The 25,270-nt window shown below is 43.2% G+C and overlaps 1 protein-coding gene across 2 annotated transcripts in view; it reads left to right on the top strand.

The window, feature by feature from the left end:
• Nucleotides 1-25,270, top strand: part of SKAP1 (src kinase associated phosphoprotein 1) — a 341,919-nt gene that overhangs the window by 97,427 nt on the left and 219,222 nt on the right. For both annotated transcript variants that reach the window (XM_066586770.1, XM_066586769.1), the window contains exon 4: nucleotides 11,439-11,546. In XM_066586770.1, coding sequence (XP_066442867.1) covers nucleotides 11,439-11,546 — 108 coding nt within the window. The remainder of the gene's footprint in view (nucleotides 1-11,438; nucleotides 11,547-25,270) is intronic.

Genomic DNA, 25,270 nt, shown 5'->3' with positions numbered 1-25,270 from the left:
TCCCTCAAACCATCACCCAGCCCAGGCTCTCCGCTCTGCTAACGAAACCAGACTGAGCGCCCCCTTAATTCGAACCTCTCATTCCCGCCTCCAAGACTTCTCAAGAGCAGCACCGGTCCTCTGGAACGCACTACCAAAGGCTACCCAGGCAATCCCAGGACTTACAAAACTTCAGGCGTGCTCTAAAAACTACCTCTTCAGGGAGGCATACTGCATTCCCTAAACAAACCCCTCTGTACTCTGCCTGATAACATGCTCCCTGACCTACTGACTGCGATCGCTGCTAGCCATCATAAACCGCTCCTGCAGTCATACCGATTCTGCCGTCACACGGCTGAACGTCTGACTATTGTTTGTGTATAGCATCCCACACTCTCCACCTCCCCATACGGTGCACATCTCCAGCCCCTTTATCTTCTGTATCCCCCCATTACTTGTAGTATGTAAGCTCGTTGGAGCAGGACCCGCACCCCTATTGTTTCCATCAACTGATTACTATGTAACCGTGGTTTTGTAATTTCTGTACTTTTGTCCTTCTGTATTCCCGCTCTATTTGTAAGCGCTGCGGAATATGTTGGCGCTAGACAAATAAAGGTTATTATTATAAATGACCCAAAGCCAACGCCAACCAAAACCGTTGCCATATACTCCCTGTAAACTAAAACCATACATATTATATATCAAAACGTCCGAAACAAATAGATGAACTCGTTCCCGTACTTTATTTTAACATGTACTAATTAAAAAAATAAATAACTATAAATGTTAAAATCTTTTTTTTTTTTTTTAGCTTTTTACCCACAATAAAACTAAAGAAATGGGGGAAAAGTCAGTGAAATAGATATTTAAAATATTTTTAAATATTGCCCCATCTATCACGGGGAAAAAAAACGCAGCAAAAATAATTTTGCTATCTAAAGGAAAACAAGAGGGCAGTAAAACCGCCACATGGGTAAAATCCCTAAAAAGTGTCTGGTCTTTAAGGGACAAAACAGCCTGGTCCTTAAAGGGTTAAATGGTGAATGGAAATTAAGCCACTGCCAGACTCCTTTTTCAGTGGTTTATCTCTCATGCGAATGTCTACTGTTGGGGACTGTTTTGCTTCCTTGAAACACGTTAGTCAGCCAATCCCTCCGGAATCTGCAGGTTCAGAGAATTGTGAAGGGGTTGTCCCACCAGTGTATATTACATTTATTGTACAGGTCATGAATCCTTCCTATTCCTGGCCTAGAAATCCTCTCTTCATACAAATTGCTTCTAAGCTGCTGGTCAGGGGAGTTAGCACAGCAAAATACAGTAAAGCTGAGGAGGCCGCTTCTGGGGATTGACTTATGAGCAAGCAAGTACTTTTTGCAATGGCTTTTGGGAGTTGTTGGCATTCACAGAGAAATTGGCCATGTAACCGGGCACAGCAGTCCGCCTGCAATAGTACATAATGGCATTGATGCTGGTGGTGGGGGCACATAAAAAGAAAAGTTTCATCGTGTGGTATAAATAATATGATAACTTTAGTCTATGGATGGTTGGGATTAATGCAATAACAAAAAATGTATATTTTTTTGTGTCTGATTTTTTATTTTTATTTTTTGGACAGCGTGTGTAAGTTGCCGGATAAAATTTTAATTGTGTAAATATCAAGCACCTAGCCTAGGAGTTGTCAGAACTGAATTAAACTTTCTATGTGTGATTACAGCGTTGATATAATATAAGTAAGTGATTACAATGTCAGAGCAAATGGATAATTTATTGTGGAAAACTGAACGCTTGAAGGCAGGCTCTAGTTCCCTGTGGTACCGCCTTTACTTTGGATACAAGGTGTGATACGGGTGGGCAGGGAGGCTCTAGTACCCTGTTGTACCTCCTCTAGTTTTGATACAAGATGTGATGCAGGCAGGCATAGAGGCTCTAGTACCCTGTTGTACCGCCTTTAGCTTTGATACAAGGTGTGATACGTGCAGGCATGGAGGCTCTAGTACCCTGATGTACCACCTCTAGCTTCGATGCAAGATGTGATACGGACAGGCATGGAGGCATACAGGTTACGTATGATATCTTGCTGCACATCAGTCTTCTGTGTCCACTTTGCTTCAACTGAGTCTCTAGATCGTGCAAATTCGTAGGCTGCTGAAGTTGGCGTCCCAGATGGTCCCACACATGTTCTATTGGTGATAAATCTGGTGACCAGGCAGCCATGGAAGTGTGACAATGTTGTGGGGGCTTCCTGTGACCCCCTTGTGTGTGCGGCGACACGTTATCCTGCTGGAAAATGCCTCTTGGAAGCCGCCATGAGAGGAACACATGTGGCTACAGGATGTCCTGAACTTATCGCTGAGCTGTCATTATCCCTTGTATCACTACTAGGGGTGACCGACTGTCATATGTGAAGGCCCCCCAGACCATCACACCAGCAGGGGGTAGTGTGCCGCTCCACAATGTCTTCATTGTTGAAGACAACCTGGTTCGTCTCCATAGCAGTCTAGTTTGGCCTGTCAAGGTTGCCCTGAGCCCGATCGCCTTGTGCGAGCGCCCTATGGTCCCAACACCTCCAAACAGTCTGGTCAGAATGGCCCATGTGGCAGGCAATTTGTCGCTATGACCATCTAGCTTTTCACATTCCAATAATGTGCCCCCTCTTACACTCTTTTAACTGGGCGATACCTCTACACAAGTGGAAAAAGAGGTCCACCACACACAAGTAGTCTGAGAGCCTTCTTATAGGCCAAGAGTGGAACTACTTTTAGAACAAGACCGTTCATCTAATTACACCACAACTCTAATCATTGGCATATCTGCCTGAGGTGTAGCTGCATGCCAGGTTTTGCAGTTAAATGACAACTCTTTCTAGGTGCTTGATTCTTTTGGCAGAGTATCTTCCTCATTAAGGGACTTGAGTCTGATTATTGTGCATGTATAATTTTTTCAAATACTTAGGACCTATTCACACAGCCAATTTTGTCCAGGTTTGTAACTGAGCAAACTTGGACAGGACTTGGACTCTTTAAAATCACTGAGGCAGTGCAGATGAGCGGGTTTATTTCTTTTACAGATAATGGTCTGTGTAAAAAATAAAAAAACGCATGTTTCATTCTGGTTTGATTCATGGATGAGGGTAGGACATGCAATGCGTCCATGTGCTGTCCAATACTATTTTCTGAACTCGCACTTGGCTATCTTAATGCGGCTACTCCAGCAAAAACACATTTTTATGATTGCTGCAGCTTTCACCTAGCTCTCTGACTCTGGACATCTCGTATGTATATTGCAGTCATGTTCGTATATATTCTGCATATACTTATCAGACATCATCTTGATTTTTAGACTTCTCCCTGCTTTCTCTTCCTCTATGCTGTACTAGTAATTCCATAATACATCAGCACAGCATCACGTGGTGAGCTACAGCCAGTGCCATCTCTGCCTGCTGGGAGGACAGTGTGATTATCATCACCCTCTATATGCACCTAAATAATGATAGGCCAGAAGTATATAATCAGGAGGATAAACTGTTGTGTTCCTCATTATAACTGTGTGACACGAGCATCTAATTATCAGCTGTAACTATAATCAGAGTTTGTCCTCCATCCCCGTGAAGAGCCCGTGTGGTAGAGTCCATGCAGTTTCTTTATACAGGACACTGCTGTGACTGAAATAGTTATTTTTTGTGAGTGCAGAAAGCCAAGTAAATTCCAGGCAGCTGCCATGAGATCATGTGACCCGCTCCGAAGAGAATAACTTCATGATTATTCAGATAAAAGAGAATAACTAAGCAAGAAAATACTAGGCAACTTCTATAAACTGATAGGCTAGTTACTCAATGAAAAACTTCACCAGAGGGGCTCTTTAACCTTTCCAATCCAATTTGTATCCTGGTTTTCCTAGGGGGGCTTACTCCTTTACTGCTGTAATACAATGGCGCTATATGCTGGCTAAAGCCAGTACTGCATGCGGTGACATGTTGGATAGACTCCGACAGCAGAGAGGCTGGCAATATACAGTAAGAGAACCCCAAACGGACGTCTTTCAACATCGGAGCTGTACAGCCTTAAACCATAATGTCTTCAGAGGTCAGACAGTGGGTTGGAAAGGGTTAATATTCTAAAGCATTAAAGAATGTCAGCGACATAGAGATGAACCCTATTAGGTGTCGGACCCTATTAGGCGAGGCCACTGAGCATGGACCAGTGGTAGACTGGAGGCCTTTGTTACACTTCGCCTACTATGGTAACCACCGGTAACCCACATGTTTGTTGCGGCAGCGCTGATAGATTGATAGGGGTGCCGTCTTTTTCTGTTAAACTCCTTAGATGCCCTTGTCGCTATTGACTACTGCATCCAAGGTATTGAACAAACTAGATTAGAGCTCCTGTAGATAATCCTGGAACATAAAGGATAATCTACTGCATCTCATTTGACAAAGGGGCGTGACTGAGCAGAAAGGGGGCTTTATTTAAGTGCGATAGTATTGCAATATTTTGGTGCAAGCTAAACTAATCAACAGGTAGTATAAACTTAGACAAAACTTTAAGGTACTCGAAATGTAACATTTGGCATTAGCTGTGATAAATTTTGTGCACTTTGTCAGGATTGGCTGTCAAACAAGCAGGCACTCATTTGTGCTCCTGGAAAAATCATTGCTGTTGGCGGCACATCTCCCCGTGTAAATGGGGGATGTGCTGCTGACAGTGATGAAAGTATGGAGGATGAACAAAAATTGCATTACTGATTGATTATTCCCCATACAGACAATATCAGCCCGTGTGAAGGGAATTTAAAAGAACGCCGGTCTTGTTGACGTTATAACTATCATATTATGCTGCCTAAGACCGCCCTAATGCCTAATCTGTCTGACTATTGGACCATATTAGTAAATCTGCCTCATTGTTTGTATTTGGTGCACCTCAGAGTATCTCTTGTGCGTTCTATCTATTTTAAAGCACTGATTCTGCTCGCAGAGCTCCCCCTACTGACAAGCGAACTGGGAAATGTTCTAGTTGGAAGGATTGAGGACCCTTCTGACAGTGCCAGGTAGAATGTTGGTTAGGCGTTAGGGAATGAACGAAGGATGGCTGTACAAACAGCCCTGACTGTCTAGTTTTGTTAAGGAAATATATATTTTTTGAACCGTGAATGTGTTTGTTTGACATAAATATACTTTTTAAGGCTTCCCCCGCCCAAAACGAACCAAGTTTTGGATTGTTAACCCCTTGCTGACCTATGATGTAATTCTCTGTCATAGGTCGCAGGGGAGTATGGAGCAGGCTGTATGCGGAAGTCCCGGAAGACCACATGGTCTGCATCCTGTGCATCCTCTTCTATCCGCGCAGCCTTTATTTTCCACAGGCTGCAGTTTGCCGGAGAGCTGCAAGCTTAGAGGCCAGCAAAGTTAAATAGATTATTTGGTCCAGAGTGCTCGGCTAATTATATTGTTTTTCCTGTAAGATATAGATCTCTTTGGACTTCAGGAGCAAAGCAGCTAATTAATGACAGAATTATTCTTGATGTCTCGTAGCTGTGTGACTCGCGCTGTGGCTGACCGTGTCCCCAGCAGACTTCACTACATCCTTTATATTGGCTCTCTTAGAGTCTCTCTCCATCTAATTACAGAAGCACCAGTTGCCAGACCTGTCACCCAAGGTTTGTGCTCCAGTGAGAACTTGATCACTTGAGCAGGTTCTTAGCTGTCATCTTGACTTGGATGTATGAGACATGCCAGGGATAATGTCCCTTGCATTGCATCGGTTATGTTATTCCTGCAGTAAATGGATATTCATGATCACATTACTACAGAATATTATCTCACTGGTTAATATACTGTGATAGGTGTCTTTGGTGCGGATTGATGATGTGATAACCATGTTAAGAAATTACTTGTATACGTGTCCATCACATTACAATCCGTGGAGCGGCTCTTATGCCTTCTCACCGTGGAATAAATGGATCACCACTGCGATGTGCGGAAAGTAATATTTTCCCATTTTTATGATGGGAAATCAAGCTGCTCCGCAATTCTTCATTGGAATGTTAAAGGAGAATTACAGTGGAGACCTAGGGGGGCCGCTGTGTAAATAAGAAGGTTAGGTGGAGGTTTGTGAATGGGAACATGTCTGTTATATTCCTCATTCAGCTGGGGCTCTAGATTGTGGAGGAAATGTGTTTTTGTTGTCACTGAAGCCACCTACAGGCCATAATCAGTACTGTATCTCCTTAAATTATTGATTCTCAGCCTTCCCAGTCTCTGTATATGTATTCCGGTGACTGATTGTAGAAAGATATATACATGTTTAAAATCAGATGTCAATGCTATGAGATACATAGAAACAGACTATTGTCACCAAGCAAGACAAATAGTCTCCCTATATTTGTGTTCCAGATTTGGCAAGGATTTTGGTGCAGATTATATACAGATATCCTTATCAAAACCACTAAGGCTGCTTCTTCTGTATGCACATGTCTGCCTTTTTTATTCTTTCTCTGGTGTTGATGTGAAAAGTTAGAGAAATACTGATACCAGAACTGATTCTTCTTGGAATCGTCGGTGGCATTTGGCGCATCAGTTTTGATTGTTGCATGCAGCATTTTTTGTCAGGGTGTATTTATATGGGCGATGTGAGTTGTGCCTGAGATTCTCGTGCGAAACCCGCATCTCACAGCGCACAGACGCTCCGTCCGTGTACTATCCGGTGAGCAGGACATCACACATTATATGCCCTATCCTACTGCAACACTGGTACAAGAATTAGAACATGCAGTGATTTTTCACACTTGAACCATCGGTCTGAGTGAAAAATCGCTCGTGTGCATGAAGCCATTGAAAGGAATGGGTCCTTCAACCATGCGAGATCCACCCATATCGCAAGGAACCCTCACAGGAATATCGTCCATGTGAATAAGCCGTCAGGCAATGAACGCTTGACCGATGCACACATGGCGCCAAGAAGTTATCAGTTGTGTCTGGCTCTGGCGTAAATCTACTGGCTGGATACAATTGATGTATGGGAGCACAGCCTTACATTCTACTTCTGGCGCTTATGAATGTGGTTTCTGCAATTCCATGTGGATTTGTAAGGGCTCCTGCACGCTGCAGAGCTGGATTCCGCATGCAGAATCCGGCCCTGGGAGCAGCGGCGTTCACACGTACCTGGTACTTTCACTTTTCATCTGATATAATCTGGATAATCCACCCGGCGAGCCGTCAGACATGCGCAGTACAATTTTTGTTTTCTAAACTACTGCTTTTCCTGCGTCATCGCCTATTGATGATGTGGAATCCGCGACCTTTCCACAATGTGATTGTGGAAGGACCACGGATCGGACGGCTTCCATTGACTTCAATGGAAGCCATCCGCATGTAATCCGTGGAAAAATGGAGCATGCTGGGGTTTTTCCTCCGCTTGTGGATACCGCAATTGGTTTCTGCAAGTGTGGAGGAAGAATCGATTTCCCATAGTATGCTACTGGGTGACATTTGCTGCGGACCCGCGGTGTGGGCGCCCGCTGCAGATTCTGCAGCAAATAAAACCTGGAAATATGTAGCCATGTGTAGTGACAATGTGACTAATCCTCCTGCACATCTCCTGCAGTGAAGTTGCACATCCCCAGCTGAAATCCTGGAGTCGGTGTTCGTTTTGTGCTGCTGTTTCTCTAGTAAATATGTGTTGTATTAAATCTGACTTCTTTGAATATATAACTTATTGCATCTCTATTGCGCCTGGTAGAGCATGGCCTATGGATGCTATTAAATGAGCAATAGTGTCCGCTGCTAGGGCTTGCACCTTCCCGATAATTGCCAGGCTGAGCTTCCAGCTAGATGTGCAACCTGGCAGTTGGCACCAAGTGCTAATGGTATGTATGTGAGACCAGATTCACACAAATGTATTTGCGCGCCATATTAAGCACAAAAAAAGGTGCACATGTAAAACTCAGTGAATGAAACCCATCGATGTTTTGGGAGTGCATTTTGGTTGTCCCACAAAAACGTGCAGCATCCTCTATTTTCCTGCGTATTTGCAGAGGGAAGGAGCATATATTGAACTAATTACAATGATTGCCCATTTCAATGAATGGGAGTATGATTGATTGTGTGCTGTTTTTTTTTTTGTTTTTTTTTGCATGTGCAAAAAGTACAGTAAAACACACAAATATGCAGCGTACATGTGCTCGTAAATACATCTACTCCCATGTGACACAGACTTAAAGGGGTTTTGTAATTAAAAAAAACAAAAACAAACAATACTTACCTAGTCTTCAGGCGGCCTTCTTTAAGCATCTTCTCTCTGATCTTCTCCAGTCCCCGGGGTCACCTCACCGCAAGCCGGACGGATGCTCCTCTTCTTGTTATGATGCATCCATTCTCTGCATTCTTCTTCTGGCAGGACAGTGTAGGTAACGTCACTAGCGATGTAATGTACACTGCCTAGCAAGGAATGCCAATCTGTTGCAAAGAGTCCATATACTATTACAGAGAGACAGCGCACGAACACAGTCTCAGCAATAGCTCGGCACTCCCTGCTAGGCTGTGAACGCGACATCACTAGTGACGGAGCATACATTGCCCTGCAGGAAGGAGACTGCAGAGAATCAACGCTTCGTCACTGGAAGACGAAGAATTGGCGGAAGTGATGTGATCCGAGGGGAGTGCAGGAGCCACGAGAAGATCGGGGAGGGGAAGATGTACTAAAAAGACTGACAGGGAGGCACAAGGAATAGGTAAGTATAGAATTTTTGTTTTCTAATGACAGACGTCCTTTAATGCTATTACATGGTAGCATTTCTCCACTGCTAAATATAGGTGGAGAACTGGTGATTGCGGTCGGCACCTGGACCTGCCATAGTCTTTGAGCTGATGAGTACAGGTGCCTGCTGCAATCAGCATAGCTTTGCCTATGTTTTATAGGGAGAAGTGTTGTGTGTAATAGCACCCTCAGGGATCTTTCGCATGGGACGGAATTAGTTTGCGCAGACACTTATGCATCCCAATGTTGTCCCTATGGGGCTTGAATTCTGCATCAGTTAAAATCCGTGCATCTTAACGGCAAAACTGCAAGATTAAATTGCTTAGCGGAAAAGCCTTCAGCGGTGGAATTAAGGACGTCCTGCAGAATTGTTGTTGCAGATTTCTACCATACAGATGTAATTCTGCTATTAAAGTCTGCATAAAAAAATGCAAGAGAAACTCGTCCCGATGTCGCACTCAGCCATGTGCAGCTAGCCTAAGGGTGCGTTCACATATAGCTGATTTTGTGTGGATTTTTCTGCAGACCTACATCAGATTTCACCCTTTTTTTGGCCTCCGGCACACTGACGTGTTTGGCTCCATGTGCTTTCCATGTTAAGTCACTGACAGCACACGGACCCATTATAGCCTTTGGGACTATGCACACTGACGGTTTTTCATGCAGACTACTGGTCCACAGGAAAAAAAACCTCATTGTATGTCCTATTCCTGTCCGTATCACAGATGTGAGTAAGAACATGCGGACAGCTGTCTGTCTGTTCTCGATGGGAGTTGCTTCCAAGCATCTCAGGTGAAACACGGGCAACCGGCAAGTATGTTGGAGGCCTCAGAGTGGAATTCAAACTAAGAGGATGAAATCTGCTCTAAATCTGCACTAAAATCCGCAGCAAATCAGCTACATGTGAACTCACCCTAGAAGTCACTAGACGGGAGTATAACAAATTATCTTCCTGATCTGAAACCCTCGTAACTCAGAACTGAATTTGATATCAATGAAAACTCAAAAAGTTTAATTTAGCAAAACTTTCTGACAATAAGACGGGCCTTGTTGCTTATAGCAACCAATCATAACCTAGCCTTCATTCCTCAAGCTGCTCAGGTAAAATAAAAGCTGTGCTCTGATTGGCTGTTTGGGGCAACAAGGACCGTCTTACTGACGGCCCAAAACGAGGCCCAAAATATTTGTGTATTTTTGTTAGCCATTACAAGGTATCATATCTATAAGGTTAGTTGGTTTCTCTTACTGAGAGCAGTCAATCATGATCCGCTACAACATGTATGGCAGGAGCTTGACTACAGGCTACAAGTGTGCCAAGTAACAAGGGGGTCACATTGACCACCTCCTGATGTGGAGAACATTTTTGATGTTGTACAACAAAACTTTTTGAGTTTCTGATTCCATTGATATCACATTTATGTATCCGAGTGTCACTAGATGTGAGTCATGAGGGTATCAGATCAGGAAGATCATTTGTAATAACCCTGCATATAACACAACATATAGACCCAACGCCCACGGAAGGGTTATCGCTGCGGAAATCACGGCCAGACACCCACTGCGAATTCCGCAGCAGTGTACGTCCATAGACATGCTGTGTTAAATGATTCTCCCCTGCCCACTCGTGGGGGAGAAATCGCAGCATGTTCTATCCTCTGCGTAAAAACGCACGGACGGCTTCCATTGCAGTCAATGGAAGCTGTCCGTCCCGCGATACTTCCACTGTGAGCACATCAGAAGTACCACGAGAATCTGCATCACCACCCAGCGTCGGCGTGTCTTGCCTTGCATTGCGCTTGCGTGTCGGCTCGCCAGACGGGACATTTGCGGTGGATCCGGACAGGTGAATATAGGGTCTCTGGAGGGCGCTGGATCTGATTCCACAGCCAGAATCCATCCCGGCCGTGGGCAGGAGGCCATAATGGCAATCAGATGTTTGCTTAATTGTATAAACCTCCAGCAACTAAAAACATTCTTTGCCTACCTATACACGAGTGATTGCGATATCGGGCCTTCAAACTCAGCCTGACATTTACCCGTGGATGCCAGGCATTTTTCAAGCAAAGACGCCTCGCATCTGTGACGTTCCGAACCTCTTGCACGAGTTTCACACGCAATTGAGGACCAGAAGTGTTTCTCATTGGTTGGGAAACCTCGCATCGCATGAAAAAAAGGCTGTTACGTCCACAAAAATGATCGTTTTTCATACATGAGCAGTTCGTGTGGCCTCCATATTCGGTTCATGTATCAGACCTTTTCTCCCTAGTCCTGCGATTTTCACATCCACAAAAACAAAACTGAAACAAGCTTAACTTTTATCCTGCATCTTAAATAAATAAATACCGTACGGCAAACAGGCGCCATCCATGTCCGTTTCTTTCTCTCCCCATTGACTTGGATAGGCGAGTCTCATCTGTAGAACAGATCAGACTAGTGCATGCAATGAGTTTTCCCACAGTCTGTGTCCGTATGCTGTCCGTTTTTACGGACTACACACTGATGAAAGACACCGCCAGAGGCCTTGTGAGTATACGGGCTTTGTGTGACCTTCTGACAGGTTTTAATGTATGTGCATTGCCATGGAAAGTGTCGGCGCTACATAAACAACTAGAAATAAATATCAATTGCCAAATGTCAAATTTTGCCCACATTCTGCACATTTTCTGCATTCTATATGAAGTAATTAGTGCCTTCTGTTATTTCCCTTAGACGATGAAGCTGATATACAAGGGCAGGACAATTACGATGATAACCGTAGCCTGAGTCACGGTACGGCATCTGACGAGGTTTCTCTTCCTTCTGATTACCTGGATGAAGGTAAGTGACGTCTGGGCTGGTTGGTCTACTTTATGTGGTGCCTTCAGAGTGGTTTTGCCATAAAGTGTCTATTCTATACAAACATGTGTTAAGACGAGCAACATTGTATCCATCTCTCGTACTGTTGCGGCGCTGCAGCTGTGTCTGGAGGAATCTAGTCCTCACCCATCTGAGGATTATTGCTGTTTAACTACTTTTTATTTTTAGGGTTTTGAAATAAATACTTGAAGTGAATGAGGGTCTAGGAGACGAGGGATGGGATTATACGCCTCCCGGTCTACACTTTAGTATCTTAAGGGTTACGGTTTCTTAGTAAGGTGGGTGATCCTCTAACGACCAAGGTGCTGTAGGTAAAAATGCTCCGTGAATCTGACTTCACCAACCGGCCATCCAGATGTCTGCTCTAGCTGCCTGCGCTCATTTACTCCGCTATCTGGGCTGCGTTGCACGGGGAAAGTGGTTCTTTAATTACGAGCATCAAGCACATAATTGAAGATGTTTAGTATACGGCAATGAATGAGAAGTGGATGAGTTTGGTTTTTATACCTCATAAATGGCAAGTAAAAAGGCACATTGCCCGGGGTCCTAACGTGGCTGTGCTTATTTTTAATGCTTTAAAAACAAGTTTTTTTTTTTAATTTGACAAATACTAAACTCGGTGGAGGTGGCTTTATTCACCCGAGAACAAGAGATGTAGTGCCCCCTTGTGGAGGTAGGAAAAAATACACGCTTTCTAAAAGATAAGCATTTTATTTGTGGAGAGGTAGTGATTTTGCATCATTTCTTATCAGGGCAATAGATGGTAGTTTACTGTGGGAATAATTATATTTATTTCCTTGAGCTTAATTCTCATAATGTCTTATTTATTGTCCAATTCTTATTTTCCCAAAGTTTCAAACAAAATTCTTTCAGTTCTGGTCGAAGAGTTGCCAAACAGTCCATAGTCCGTGCGTGTTATCACCGAACATCAACTATGGATCAACGCTTTTCACGTTACAGCATTAGCGTGCTGTTATAAGTTAGCAGTTTAAAGAAAAATTCTGACAGCGCATTTTAAAAATATATGTCACCTTGAATGCGTTCTTTGAAAAGGCAAGTGTTTTGCGTTTTAAAGCATTGAGAATTATAAGGGGGCTATTAGACATACGCGCCAGCAACTGCACGTGATTCAGGACTAATTACCAGGCCGAACTTACAAGTGCAGGCGTGCAGCCCATCCTTAGGCTGCGTTCACACTTGGCTTTTTATGATGCGTTTCTGAGCCACAACAAAAAATGCATACATTGCTAAAAACCACATGTATTTATTAGACATTGCGTGCAGGTTTTAACAGTGGTTGCGCTTTTTTTATACAGCTTTTTTGCTGCAGTTCAGAGCTGCAGCAAAAAGCTCCAAGTGTGAACACAGCGTTAGGGCTCATTCACATTGGCGTATTTAGTTTCCTTCCATGACATATCCAGCGTTTTCATGAATCGAAACTGTGTGTATACCCTGCTAATGGTGTTTTTTTTTGTGCGTATTAATTACGTTTTTGATAGCCCCGCAAAAAAATGCAAGAAGGCCCCATTAGTTTTATTCATAAAAACACAGTTAATACTTGTGTATCATGCATATTTACGAGATCCCATTGACTTTAATGGGTTATTTTGGTCCGTAATATGGATAAATACGAACGTGAAAATTGCATGTCTGAAGACCCCAATTCACATCAACGAGGTTTCAACTCTCTGTATTATGCATATAATACGAAGCACACATACGCTCCTGTATATGAGCCCTTAGTGCTGCATCACGTGTGCCAATGACTGTGTGATAATACCCTAGCATTGATTGAGAAGAGCACATATTTTACATGTGTTTTGTGAAGCATATTTTTTTGTCGCGAACGTGTAATGGCGCCCTTAGAATTTTGCTGTATATTTATAGGTAGTTTCGTTCCTCGCCAGATAAACGTATCGGACTATAGATGCCAAGTGGAATATTCAGGTCATCGGTAATATTAATGCAGCACAAATTGTACATTGAATATTTGTACACAGCCGGGATGTACATGAATAATTAGGTTGCTCTCCCATTCACTTTGCTACATCTAATAATAATCTGCAGTCTCGCCGCAGATCCATGTCTCTTGTAATTGAATTCTCTATGTAATAGTGAGCATTAGTCAGAAAGGAGAGAGGAGCGTGAATCTCCCATCACCGGCCGCTGTATACCTTCAGCTGATTGATCACGTGTGCGCTGTAAATATACGGCAGAATTCACATTCTTCCTGCTTTTGCCCAGTACCATTTTTATTGTATTTTCTACGTTTGACTTATTAGGACTTTCTTATTTTTCACCCCCAAATAGGAACTTTCATAGATGTCAATAGAAAACAACCCAAAAAGTTCGGTGTCATGGCAAAGTCTCGGATGTGTTGGCTTTCTGGCTCCTGGGTTTCGTCTGCACTCCTTGTAATGTTTAATGCTCTTGTATAAAAAAAAGCTAAAATATTATGGAGGAGATTCCTTTATTGACTTAGCAAAAAAATGATAAATGAAAACTTTCAAGGCTACTAGACCTCCTTTATCTGGCTATAGCTATAATGCCCTAGCCTTAAGCAGCCTCGAAAGTTTGCATATACAATATTTTGGTTAGCCAATAAAGTTATGACCTCCATAATACTTTTATAGGTTTTTTTTATACAAGAGCGCGTAACATTTTAGTTATTTCGCTAGTTTGCATGCACCTATGTGCGCTCGGATCCATCATTACTTGCTGGTGGCTCGGTTTTATGTATTTATTGTGTTGCTTTTCTTGCTGTCCTCCAATGCCAGAGCATCTGTGGCAGAGTGTTTAATTCTTTCCTGAAACCAGGTCTCTCCTTTCAGACTAATAGCACCTTGTTCATTAAGAAAATGAATGGCTGCAAAGGAGACGTTATTCAGTCTTAGCTTCACAAGGGCCCCTCAGACCGATTGTATCAGTTGGAGCTCTGACAAATTTCTCCAAAACATTAACACCCCTGTAAAGTTTTAGGTTCAGCAGCTGGCTAAAGGTTGTTCCTGCTGCAGATAAAGGCATCTAAGTGAGAAACAGTCCTCCTCAGTCAACGACCCCATAAATTATCATCTTTCCTTTGCACGGTGCTACTTAAAAACATACAAATCTCTCCTTATTGGGAATAAGAAGTCTCTGTCTTCATACTTCCAATCTTAGTTGTGTATTATAAAAAAAGCCCTGTATTTTCCTTCAGCGCTGGGGTACAATCCCCCTGGGCATTTTTAGGAATTCTTCAGGGATCTACATGGAATAATAAAGCCATTTCATCTGTTAAATAGCAGGCAGATCATTTAATGAAGCAAGAAGAGCGTCTGACACCCAGTAAATACATATTAACCTGGCTACTACTATTGGTCAGCATCAGGAATACCCTGTTAACCATCGATTGGAAATCCTCGATCACTCTGCCTTTAGTTTTAACGAGTTAATTTGAACTGTGACACAACATCAAAAAGAACAAAACGGAATTAAGTTGACACTTTTTTTTTTTTTTTTTTAATTAACACGGACCAGTATATAGCAGCATTTTAATGTACTTCCCAGAGGCGGTGGCAGAAGTTAATGGTGCTGAAAATGCATTCTGCTGTGTCTGCGAAATACAATTCTTTCAAAACACTTATTTGCTTCTGCACGGAGCGAAGTTAGTGAATTTCAAGACCCAAAATGTGGGTGCCACGGCCGAGGGGTCACCTGGGCAGCATGTGGTGAGGTGTTGCGTGTTGGGATCTAGATGGAGAGCCTCGTACACATGTGCGGGTGTCAGTTTCTACTGCGCGGTAACTGATAGCCCCAAGCCGGCAATAACCCTGGTCAGGAAAAAGGAAAATGCATTATTTCATTATAATATAAAGCACTCGGAGTGCAATAAAGAGGAGCATTCCGCAATCTGTTTTTCAAGCAAATGTTTTATTAAGTAGCTTGTTCTGTAGCCCGCTGCTGGACAAACTTGCTCCGTCACAGCGAGAAGCATTACCATGGAAAGCCGATCCGAAAATGAAAAGGAAAAATTTCCAAGCTTTAAAGACTGTGGTACGAAGAGTTCAGAGTTCAATATATGTTCACACATGCAGCTTTTCACCTTGCAGAGAAAGGAAGCCGCAGGTAATTGGGTCAACCCCATGAACATATATCTCATTCATTCCGAGAGGAGCTGCAAGAGAGGGTTCCGGCTTGTTGTGAAATTTGTCTAAAAAGCCAAGCCCGGGTAAAAGTAATGAGTTCAAAGGGTAAATGGAGTTCAAGGTTCAGTCCCTGTTCATCCCCTTACTTCAAACTTTCCCACTGAGAAATTCTTCACTGTTTGCGGTTATATAATTTGTAATAGAAGAAACGGACTGTCCCGCACGATTTTTTTTTTTCCCCTTTCCGTCGGACATAGCAATGGTGTCACTTTGCGGCCTCGCGTCGCTTTTCACTAAAAGCTCATTATCTGCAGCCTGTTAATACCGTTTTATGGAATATGTTGTATACGCAGTCCTGAAAGTGTATCGGTAAAGTCTTTTGCAATGATGCCGGTTGTTAGAACTATGGCCATTGGTTTGGAGGAAGAAGCGACGCCATGATCCCTGGGAAATAACAAATCCTGCTTGTGAAACTGGAAATTTTATGAGGGATGAAATACTGAGGCAGCGCCAGAGTGGGAGACAGATGGGGAACAGGCGAGCACCTGCTAGCTGCACTGTATTATGGTGGTTCTCCAAACTCTTTCACTGGACCAGATTTGATAGATGTTTATTTAAGCCTTTTTTGTGCAAATTAAAGCAGGACTCAAAAGAAGACAAAAAAAAAAAAAGTTTGTCGTGTATATTGCATTTTGCTGCCAGGTGGTGTAAATGGGGGGGAAAAAAAAAACCAAAACTTTTTTTTCAGTTGGTGAACTATATGGCGGAAAAGTGATTTTACCATTATGTGATATATGAATAGTACAGTGTGACAATCTAAACATCGCATTGTCCTAACATGCCGCTCGCTTTACATTCACCTCATCAGAATTGTCCGTTTGCAAGACTTTCTTTTATTTTATCAGTTCCAGGAATAACATCACAAGTATATTAATTAGGTAGAAGGGCATTGAAAGTTCAGAGTTCACGGCGTGTTTATCGCACTCTCCTCCCAGCGCCCCCTCCGCAGCCGCGCACACTTACTATTTAGCCCTTTTTAAAATCTATATTTTATAGGTGACTGGTCCTTGTGATCCCCTGCTGGGGGACTGAAGGAGTGGAGGCTGTAAAAAGAAGAAAAAAAATAATGTTTATGGCTTGTTGGCTTGTAATAAAATGTCTACGGTTATCTGGTATTTATACTCAAATCAGCCACTCCATAACCAGATCTTTTTTTTTTGCTACTCATCCTAATGGGAAAAGGAGTCGGCCGTTAGCAGCAAGTTGGGTGACACTCGATTTGTACTGTGTGACGGGAACAGATGGGCCTTCTTTGTGAAACTCCGCCTGTATGTAAATGTGAACGGAGTTTCACCCGAATCCATGCATGACCTGACCGTGCACATGCAGAAGGGAGGGCTGCTGGTGAAAGGGGATAAAAAATGGCCACTGGATCCGACCATTGGCAGGTCAAGTTTACTATCAGTCTTTCGGAGCTCGCACATTTGAAACGCAGGGATTTTTTTTTTCTTGTTTATGTTTTGTTGTCTTATATTGTATTGTTTCTTGTGAACCCGACCCGCTACTCAGCGCTTTGGAGGAAGGATTGTAGTCACTTTTAATCTTTTAAAGTGCCCTTTTGAGTAAAGCTCTTTGCTGGTTTATGGTTTACGAAGCGCGGCTCAACTAACCTATCGCACTAACTCGTAACGTAAAATGTTTGCGTTTCATAGGTCATATGTCTGAAGGGTAAAAGTATATTCATTTTAGCAACACTCTTAATAGTGCGCAACTTTTTGAGCTTATGTCCTTGTATGATGGGACAGGTCATAACATACATATTCATGAAGGCATGTACTCTCTGCTTCTTGTTCTCTTTTTGCAGTCATCATATAAATTTCTCTGTTCAAAACCTTTATAATCGCCTTCCCATTCGTTGGCTTGAGGAAATTTGATTGCTCTAAAATGTTGTTTTTTTTCCACTGCTACAATTAAACTCCTTGAGACACGACTGTGGCGTAATTACGGCCGCCACCGATAAAGCTTATGTCTGCTCTGACACCAGGTCCTGATTTCCCATCACCTTCTTAACACGGTTGCTTAGTAGTGTCACAAATCCACTACTAATGGTATATTTGCTGTTGTATATTAATCCTTGTAAGAACTCGGCTTCTTGGCGTAGTCAAGATTAATGTATTTTTTTTAATTTGCATGTTGTTATTGATCGACATAGGGCCACCTTCTGTGGAACTTTACGTTGTGTTCCATGTACTAAGTGTTTTACATTTTATACAGGTTTTTCAAGACTAAAACAAAATTTTGGGGCAGGAAATGGTGAGAACTACAGAAATAAGGCATACTCGCCTCCTTAAAGGGATAGTCTGATTGCTATACATTATTACAACACAGATCCAAATGTGTGAAAACAATAAGAGTAGTGAGCGATCTTTACCCTTCCTCGGCCGCGGCGCTCCAGCGCTAAAGCTCTGTGGTCCTCTCGGTCTTTGTTTTGGAACAGAAACCATCTGACCGCTGCAGCCAATGAAATGCCGCAGTAAGTAGGTGTTTTTCTCATGGCATCATGGCTCCCAGCATCTGAGTGGTGATGCTGGGAGAATGGCCTCTGATTTGCTGCAGCAGTCAGGTGCTCTCTGTTCTAAAACAAAGACTGTGGAGCTCCAGTGCTGGATCGGCGGGGCTGAGGACAGGTAGGTACCCCTGCTTTTATTGTTTTTACACATTTGGATCTATGTTTTAGAAAATTGTAAAGCATCCAGACAATTCCTATATGGGGCCCCTTCCAATACAGGACCGTATGACCACTCAGCCACTCACAGGCTTCAGCACATACGGAAAAATTGGCGCTCAAGCCAGTGTTTTGCGAAGTGTTTGTGCGTGGTGAACGGTACACGAGCGCTGAAGCCTGAGAGCGACTGGGTGGTCTCAGGGCTCTTGTATTGGACAGGGACCACTTAAAGTAAGTACTAAGGGGTGCTGATAACATTGAGCTAGGAAGATGTAAATTGCAGGGTGTACTTGTCTATGTCTCTATATTCAAAGATGCAAAAATCAACTACCTATGATTTTAAATTAGCTTTTTTTCCCCGTCCAAAGTGAACATGGCAGCATCTCCAAAGACGCTCAGTGTGGAAGAGCATAGGACCATAATCAAGTTCCTGTTTCTCCAAGGAAGAGGTGCAAATCAGATCCATGAAATGTCACAGCGGCCCTGCATATGCAACACTTAAACGTTAAGTTCTATTTTTTTTAAACTGGCCATTTTGGTGTTGAAAGTGAGAAACCCAGTGGAAGTCCTGTCCTTCCTTGTAAATGTGAAAGCCATCCATGACCTGGTCATGGAGGACCGCCGAATATCAGCCAAGAGTATGGCTACATATCTGGGGATATCACGTGAGAGAGTTGGTGCCATTATCCACAATGACTTGGGAATGAGGAAGCTTACAGCCAAGTGGATCCCGAACAGAAGAGGAGACGTGTGGAGACATTGGTGGCTCTTTTGGAGCACTTTGCAAGAAATGAGTCAGATTTCTTGGACAAACTGGTGATGAGACTTGGATCTACTATTAAAATCCAAACAAATGAATAGTCCAAGGAATGGAGGCATGATGGTTCAATCATCAATGCACCATATTACTGCTCGTTATTGACAAAGCTGAGGCAAAATATTAAGGAAAAATGTGGATGAAAGCTCCCCAAAGGTGTCGTCCTGTTGCATGACAATGCCCTTGTCACACACTGCAGGTGCCAGTAATGCAAAAATGACCTCCTTAGGCTTTCAACTGATGCCCCATCCAACCTATTCGCCCAACCTGGCTCCATTTGACTACCGTCTGTTCCCCAATCTCAAAAAAAAACTTAACGGGACAACGTTTGGGAGTGTTTTGGAGACAACTAATGCTGCAAATGAGTGGTTTGACCAGCAGTCAGAAGGATTCTATTTGCAGGGACTTAAGAAGCTGCAGGAGAGATGTCACAAGTGCCTTGCCATCTTGGGGGAATATGTAGAATAATGCGGTAGTTCCAGCTTCCTAGCTCAAATTTTTTTCTGGGTAAGGCTCAATACTTATCCGCACGCCCTCGTATACCTTATTTGTTTGTTTTACACATTTTCTACTCTTAAAAAATATATATATTATTAGTCCTGGAAAACCCCTTTATTAAGCATATACATAAAAATAATGCTTGACCTAACTGCTATACATGTGCCCGGTTTAGTAGGGTTGGTATTTCGGGCGCGGATGCCTGTAGAATGTTTTGTACTTGGTCTCATTCGCGGCTTGCCATCTATAAATCATGCTACAAAAATAACATTTTTTTTTTTTTTTTAAACAATGCAATTACGTAACCTTCTTAATGAAGTCTTTGAACCTTTGGCCGTCTTTTAGTCATTTCCTCCTTTGAACGTATTGGAGAAAAAAAAGACTCCTCAAAGACATCTGTTTGCATAAATTGTGTAGCTACATGTGATTAGAACTGAATTTATCTAGATTTCATATGCATGGGTTGTTGTAAATTGAAATAAATGGTACAGCAAGCCTCTCACAGGACATATTGGTTTTTCTTCAGCTGGGTGAACTTTTCACCCCGGGTCTGAGCCGGTCACACTTTGACCTGTCTGAACTGCGCTGGTTAAACCATGTCTCCAGAGCTGACCTCCTTCTGCGGGAGCTGATTTTCTGTCCATCTTCTCTTACCCCCTCACTGGTTGGTCTGACACGATGGACAAGCTCATGTGTAATAGCATCCTGGAGGAATTTCAAGGTTTGCTACAGTCAAAGTAAAGAATTCTTATATGTGGACTTGGACTGTATATTGGACTGCTGAGAAGTCCCAGCATGCCCCACTCGCACACCAGCCCCATGTTGGCGGCACAGACGGGAAGGACTTTGTGATATTTGCATGCAGTACAGATGTTTGCTTGCTGTCCCCTATTTCATTCTATTCTGTGTAAATGTGTGTGCATTATATATATATGTAATAGGGCAAGAGATCTAATATGCGTGTGCGATCAGTCACTTACATGGACATAGTCACATGTGTAAGTTCTTTAACTGGTCTGTAATTTGCTGAGCTTCCTCATGTGCAAAGTGAAAGTTACCATTTGTGGCCCGTCATTAGGAGTGTGTGGGATGATACTACTGTATCACTATGACATATGTCAAAACAGGAAGGAAGCCCTTCTAAGTAAATGTCTACACCATTTATTTAAGGTCACATGACGGCTGGTACAAACCTACAAACTCCTCATCAGTTATAGAAGGTTAATATCCATGCCAGATGCATACAGTTTGTCTAAGTGATGTATAATTTAGTATATCCTATAGCTGTAAGCTAATTTGATGAAACTCTGTCTAGAGGATTTTCAGTCGTGAAGGGAATCTGTTGGCTTGACTTATGCCGTCAAACTGTAGGCATGATGCTATAGAGCAGGAGAAGCTGAGCAGATTGTATATAGTTTTATGGGGACAGAGTCATCATAGCTTGTAGAAAAACATTTGTATCTCTGCTCATTCTGAGCTGAACAGTCCGATGGGCGGAGCTATCAGTGGTTGGTAGCTATCTGTGATAGCCTTCCCTGTATGTACACTTGTACATGGATAGCTGTCAATCACTGATAGCTCCGCCCATTGGACTGTTCGCTCAGAATGAGCAGAAATAGAAGTGAAATAAAATATAAGTTCTTTCCCCATAATACTATATATCAGTCTGCTCGGCTCCTCCTGCTCTATAACATGCGGATAGATTCCCTTTATGTCTATAAAAGCACATGAGATGCTGGTTTAGGGCCCTTTAACAGGTTTAAAGGGGTTGTCCCGCGGCAGCAAGTGGGTCTATACACTTCTGTATGGCCATAATAATGCACTTTGTAATATACATTGTGCATTAATTATGAGCCATACAGAAGTTATAAAAAGTTTTTTACTTATCTGCTCCGTTGCTAGCGTCCTCGTTCCCATGGAGCCGACTAATTTTCGCCCTCCGATGGCCAAATTAGCGCAGTCCTGGTCTTCTGCTTTTCTGAATGGGGCTCCGTGTAGCTCCGTGTAGCTCCGCCCCGTCACGTGCCGATTCCAGCCAATCAGGAGGCTGGAATCGGCAATGGACCGCACAGAAGAGCTGCGGTCCACGGAGACAGAGGATCCCGGCGGCCATCTTCAGCGGTAAGTATTGAAGTCACCGGAGCGCGGGGATTAAGGTAAGCGCTCCGGTAAGCTTTCTGTATGTCCCTGCATCGGGGTTGTGTCGCGCCGAACGGGGGGGGGGTTGAAAAAAAAAAAACCCGTTTCGGCGCGGGACAACCCCTTTAACCCTTTCCAATCCACTGTCTGACGTCTAAAGACATTCTGATTGAAGGCTGTACAGCTCCGATGTCGGAAGACGTCCGGCAGGGTATTCTTACTGTAGATTACCGGCCACTCTGTTGTCGGGGGGCCTCTCCAGCATGTCCCATACCGCAGTACTGGCTCTAGCCAGCAGATGGCGCCATTGTATAATGGCAGAAAGAGAAAGCCCCCTAGGAAACCCTGAATCCTAAATTGGAATGCAAAGGGTTAATTTGATGTATCATTCAAATTATTGTGTAATCGTTGAAAAACGAACAATTGTTCAGTGTAAAAATGGCCAATAATTGCACGATAGTTTGTTCGCTTTTCGTTCGTTGTTAGTTTTCATGCTTGCATAAAACAGTTTGTGGTTTGCCAGTCGTTCCATGTAAAAGGTGATCAGTCGTTTGCAAAGCATCCCCAGGCGTTTCCCGACTCCTCTGACTGACCGATGATGGACCGAAACACATGAAAAAATGTGAAGTATTATCTGTTTATGTAAACGGATGACGTTTGAAAGCTAACGACTTACCAACAATTAATTGCTCTCTGTAAAGGGACCATAATGTTGTTGTACACATTTCTAACCACTCTGTTTTTAAAGGGGTTGTACCAGAATAGACTTTTGTCATCTCTTTATAGGATAAGTGATTAAACGTATGATCGTGGGGTGTCACCAGTGGGATCTCCATTTCTGAAGAGAACAGGGGTCCCATGTCCCCCTCTCCTCTTCCCGTCACTGTTGGCTTGCTGCACTTGCCCACAATGACGTCAGATTGAATGGAGTGGCGGTCACACATGCACAGTGCTGCTCCATTTATTGCAACGCGGCTGATGGAACTGGCCGAGTACAAACATTCGGCTATCTCCAGCAGTCATGTTGAAGACGATTGAAGTGGCACTGCACATATGTGACCGCTGCACTGCAAGGGGTACAGACAGCCTGCAGTGAGGAGAGAGGACTCGGGACCCCCATTCTTAGGGTTAGTGGGAGGCACACCAATCAGACTTTTATCGCCTATCCTACAGATAGATTATAACAATCCATTCTGCTACAGCCCCTTTAAGGGGGTATTCTGAAGAATAGGCAAAATGTTCAACATTTCTCTAACATATCCACTTATTGCCATTATTCCACATGTCCATCTAAATTGTCAAACTGAACTCCAGTACTTTTATTTGCCAACCTGCACAACTGCTGAGTTCTAGCCGGCTTCAGATTTCCACATTGTTATTCAAAATGTGTGCCAGAGAGTGCAAAAACTACATCTCCCACAATGCCCCACTGCCAGTTACTGATGAGGGCTCATTCACAAGTGTACGAACTGTGTGGTCATTACAGAACGTGAAGGGCACTGAGCATGCCTGACCAGTAAGACAGCAGAGCATAGAGGACGTAACCATTGGTTACCAATGGAGAACTAAGCAGGGGGGACTACAGGCAAAGCCATATCTCTGCAGCTTTGTAAAACACATTCTAACATGATACTGCAGAGTTGCAGGTTATCACCCCATGAAGCATATAGCTTTAAACGTCCCGTGAACTAGGCAGATTATGCAGATGGGTAACAGAGGCTCTCCGGAGATTACTTTTAGAAAAATCTTACTATAGGGAATCTGTCACCTACTTTTATCCCTACCGGACACATTGCACCAAAAACCACGTCAAAATTCACACCATTTCATTCAGTTTTTGCCTCGGATCTGCTGCAGATTTCACCCTTTCAATTGAAGTGATGAAGTCTACTGCAGATGTGACAGTCTGCTCCAGCTATGTGGATTTTGATTTGGTTTTTGCAGTGGAAATTGATGCAGAATTTCAATTTCTGCAATGTGTGAGCATACCCTTAGAGAAGAAGGTAACTGCAGCCCATTCTCAACCACAACTCCATTCATATGGGGGTATAGGAGACCCCTTTCTCATGATTGGTGGGGCTCCCAGCTGTAGGACCCCACTGATCAGACACTTTTGCTCTGTCCTATGGATAAGGAATACATTTTAAACTTTGTTTAACCTCTTTAAAGGACAGGTTCGCTCTACTTATTAGTCCAAACTGCGCAAAAAATATTATACCGCTTCCTAATAGTCTCTCACAGAATACAATGGACTTCCATTATTAGTCTGCTGAGGAACATCCCCCTCATGAGTGCAGCTGACTCCTAACTCTGCTGTATTTTGTGATAGGCTATTATCCAATTGGCATCATTTTTGTGCAGTTTGGACTAATAGTAGAGCAGCCCTGTCCCTAATAAATGCTGCTGCTAAATAACGTAGACTGATTAAAAAAGGAGTGTGCTTTGACTGTGGACCAAAGCTGTATTCCCCTTTACTGTGCTGCTTGCACCCTGGAGCCATTGAAGGGTTCATTGTAGAGGCGTGTACTGCTGACCACTGCTTCTCCCAACTCCCCTACATACATGTGTGCTCGGCTAATGCTGCATGTGGTGTTAATGTGGAGAGAGGGATAAGCCGTTGTCACATGTTTCTGATTATTCTTTACCCCGACAGCTCCTGTCAGAGGACAGTTGAGAAAATCTTGTAACAGAAGTATTTTGACCAACTCCAATCCCTTTTTACTATATTATATTAGTAAGTGGCTCATAGCGCCACCAGAAACACTGGAACTAGTGTTTAAAGAGGGCCCGTCAAGCCTGATTCACATCTGTGCCAGGCCTCCAGATGATTTTTGCTCTATTCCGTCCTTCGGAGCTGAACAACAAAAATACCGGATCCAGCACATGGCGGAGCTGAACTGATCCCACTGAAAGTAATGGGGTCCATTTGTCTTCTGGCATTCCGATTGTCATTTTACCAGAGGAAATAGTGCAGCATTATATACAATTTCGTTCAGGATTTTCTGCCAGATTTGCATCGGAGGCTCCAAATGGAACCTCTGATGCAGATGTGAATGGACCCTCACATGGACACTGGCAGATTTCTGTTGTTTGCTGTGCTGTTTCGTCATGGATTTTCTGTTGCATCCACCATATCATGGAGCAGGAGAAGCTGAGATGATTGATATTTAGTTTTATGGGGAAAGATTCAGTATAACTTGTATTTTATTCATTTATGTCTCTGCACATTCTGAGCTGAACAGTCCGATGGGCGGAGCTATCAGTGACTGTACATACAGGGGTAGCTGTCAGTCCTACACAGACAGCTATCAATGATCTTGGACAGCATGTTTGAGCTGACAGATTCCCTTTAAAATGAGGCATCTCGTGGCCATATGTGATT

This window comes from Eleutherodactylus coqui, chromosome 13 (assembly GCF_035609145.1).
Source record: "Eleutherodactylus coqui strain aEleCoq1 chromosome 13, aEleCoq1.hap1, whole genome shotgun sequence".
Taxonomy (NCBI): Eukaryota; Metazoa; Chordata; class Amphibia; order Anura; family Eleutherodactylidae; genus Eleutherodactylus; species Eleutherodactylus coqui.
This window is presented reverse-complemented; position numbering and strand designations above follow the sequence as displayed.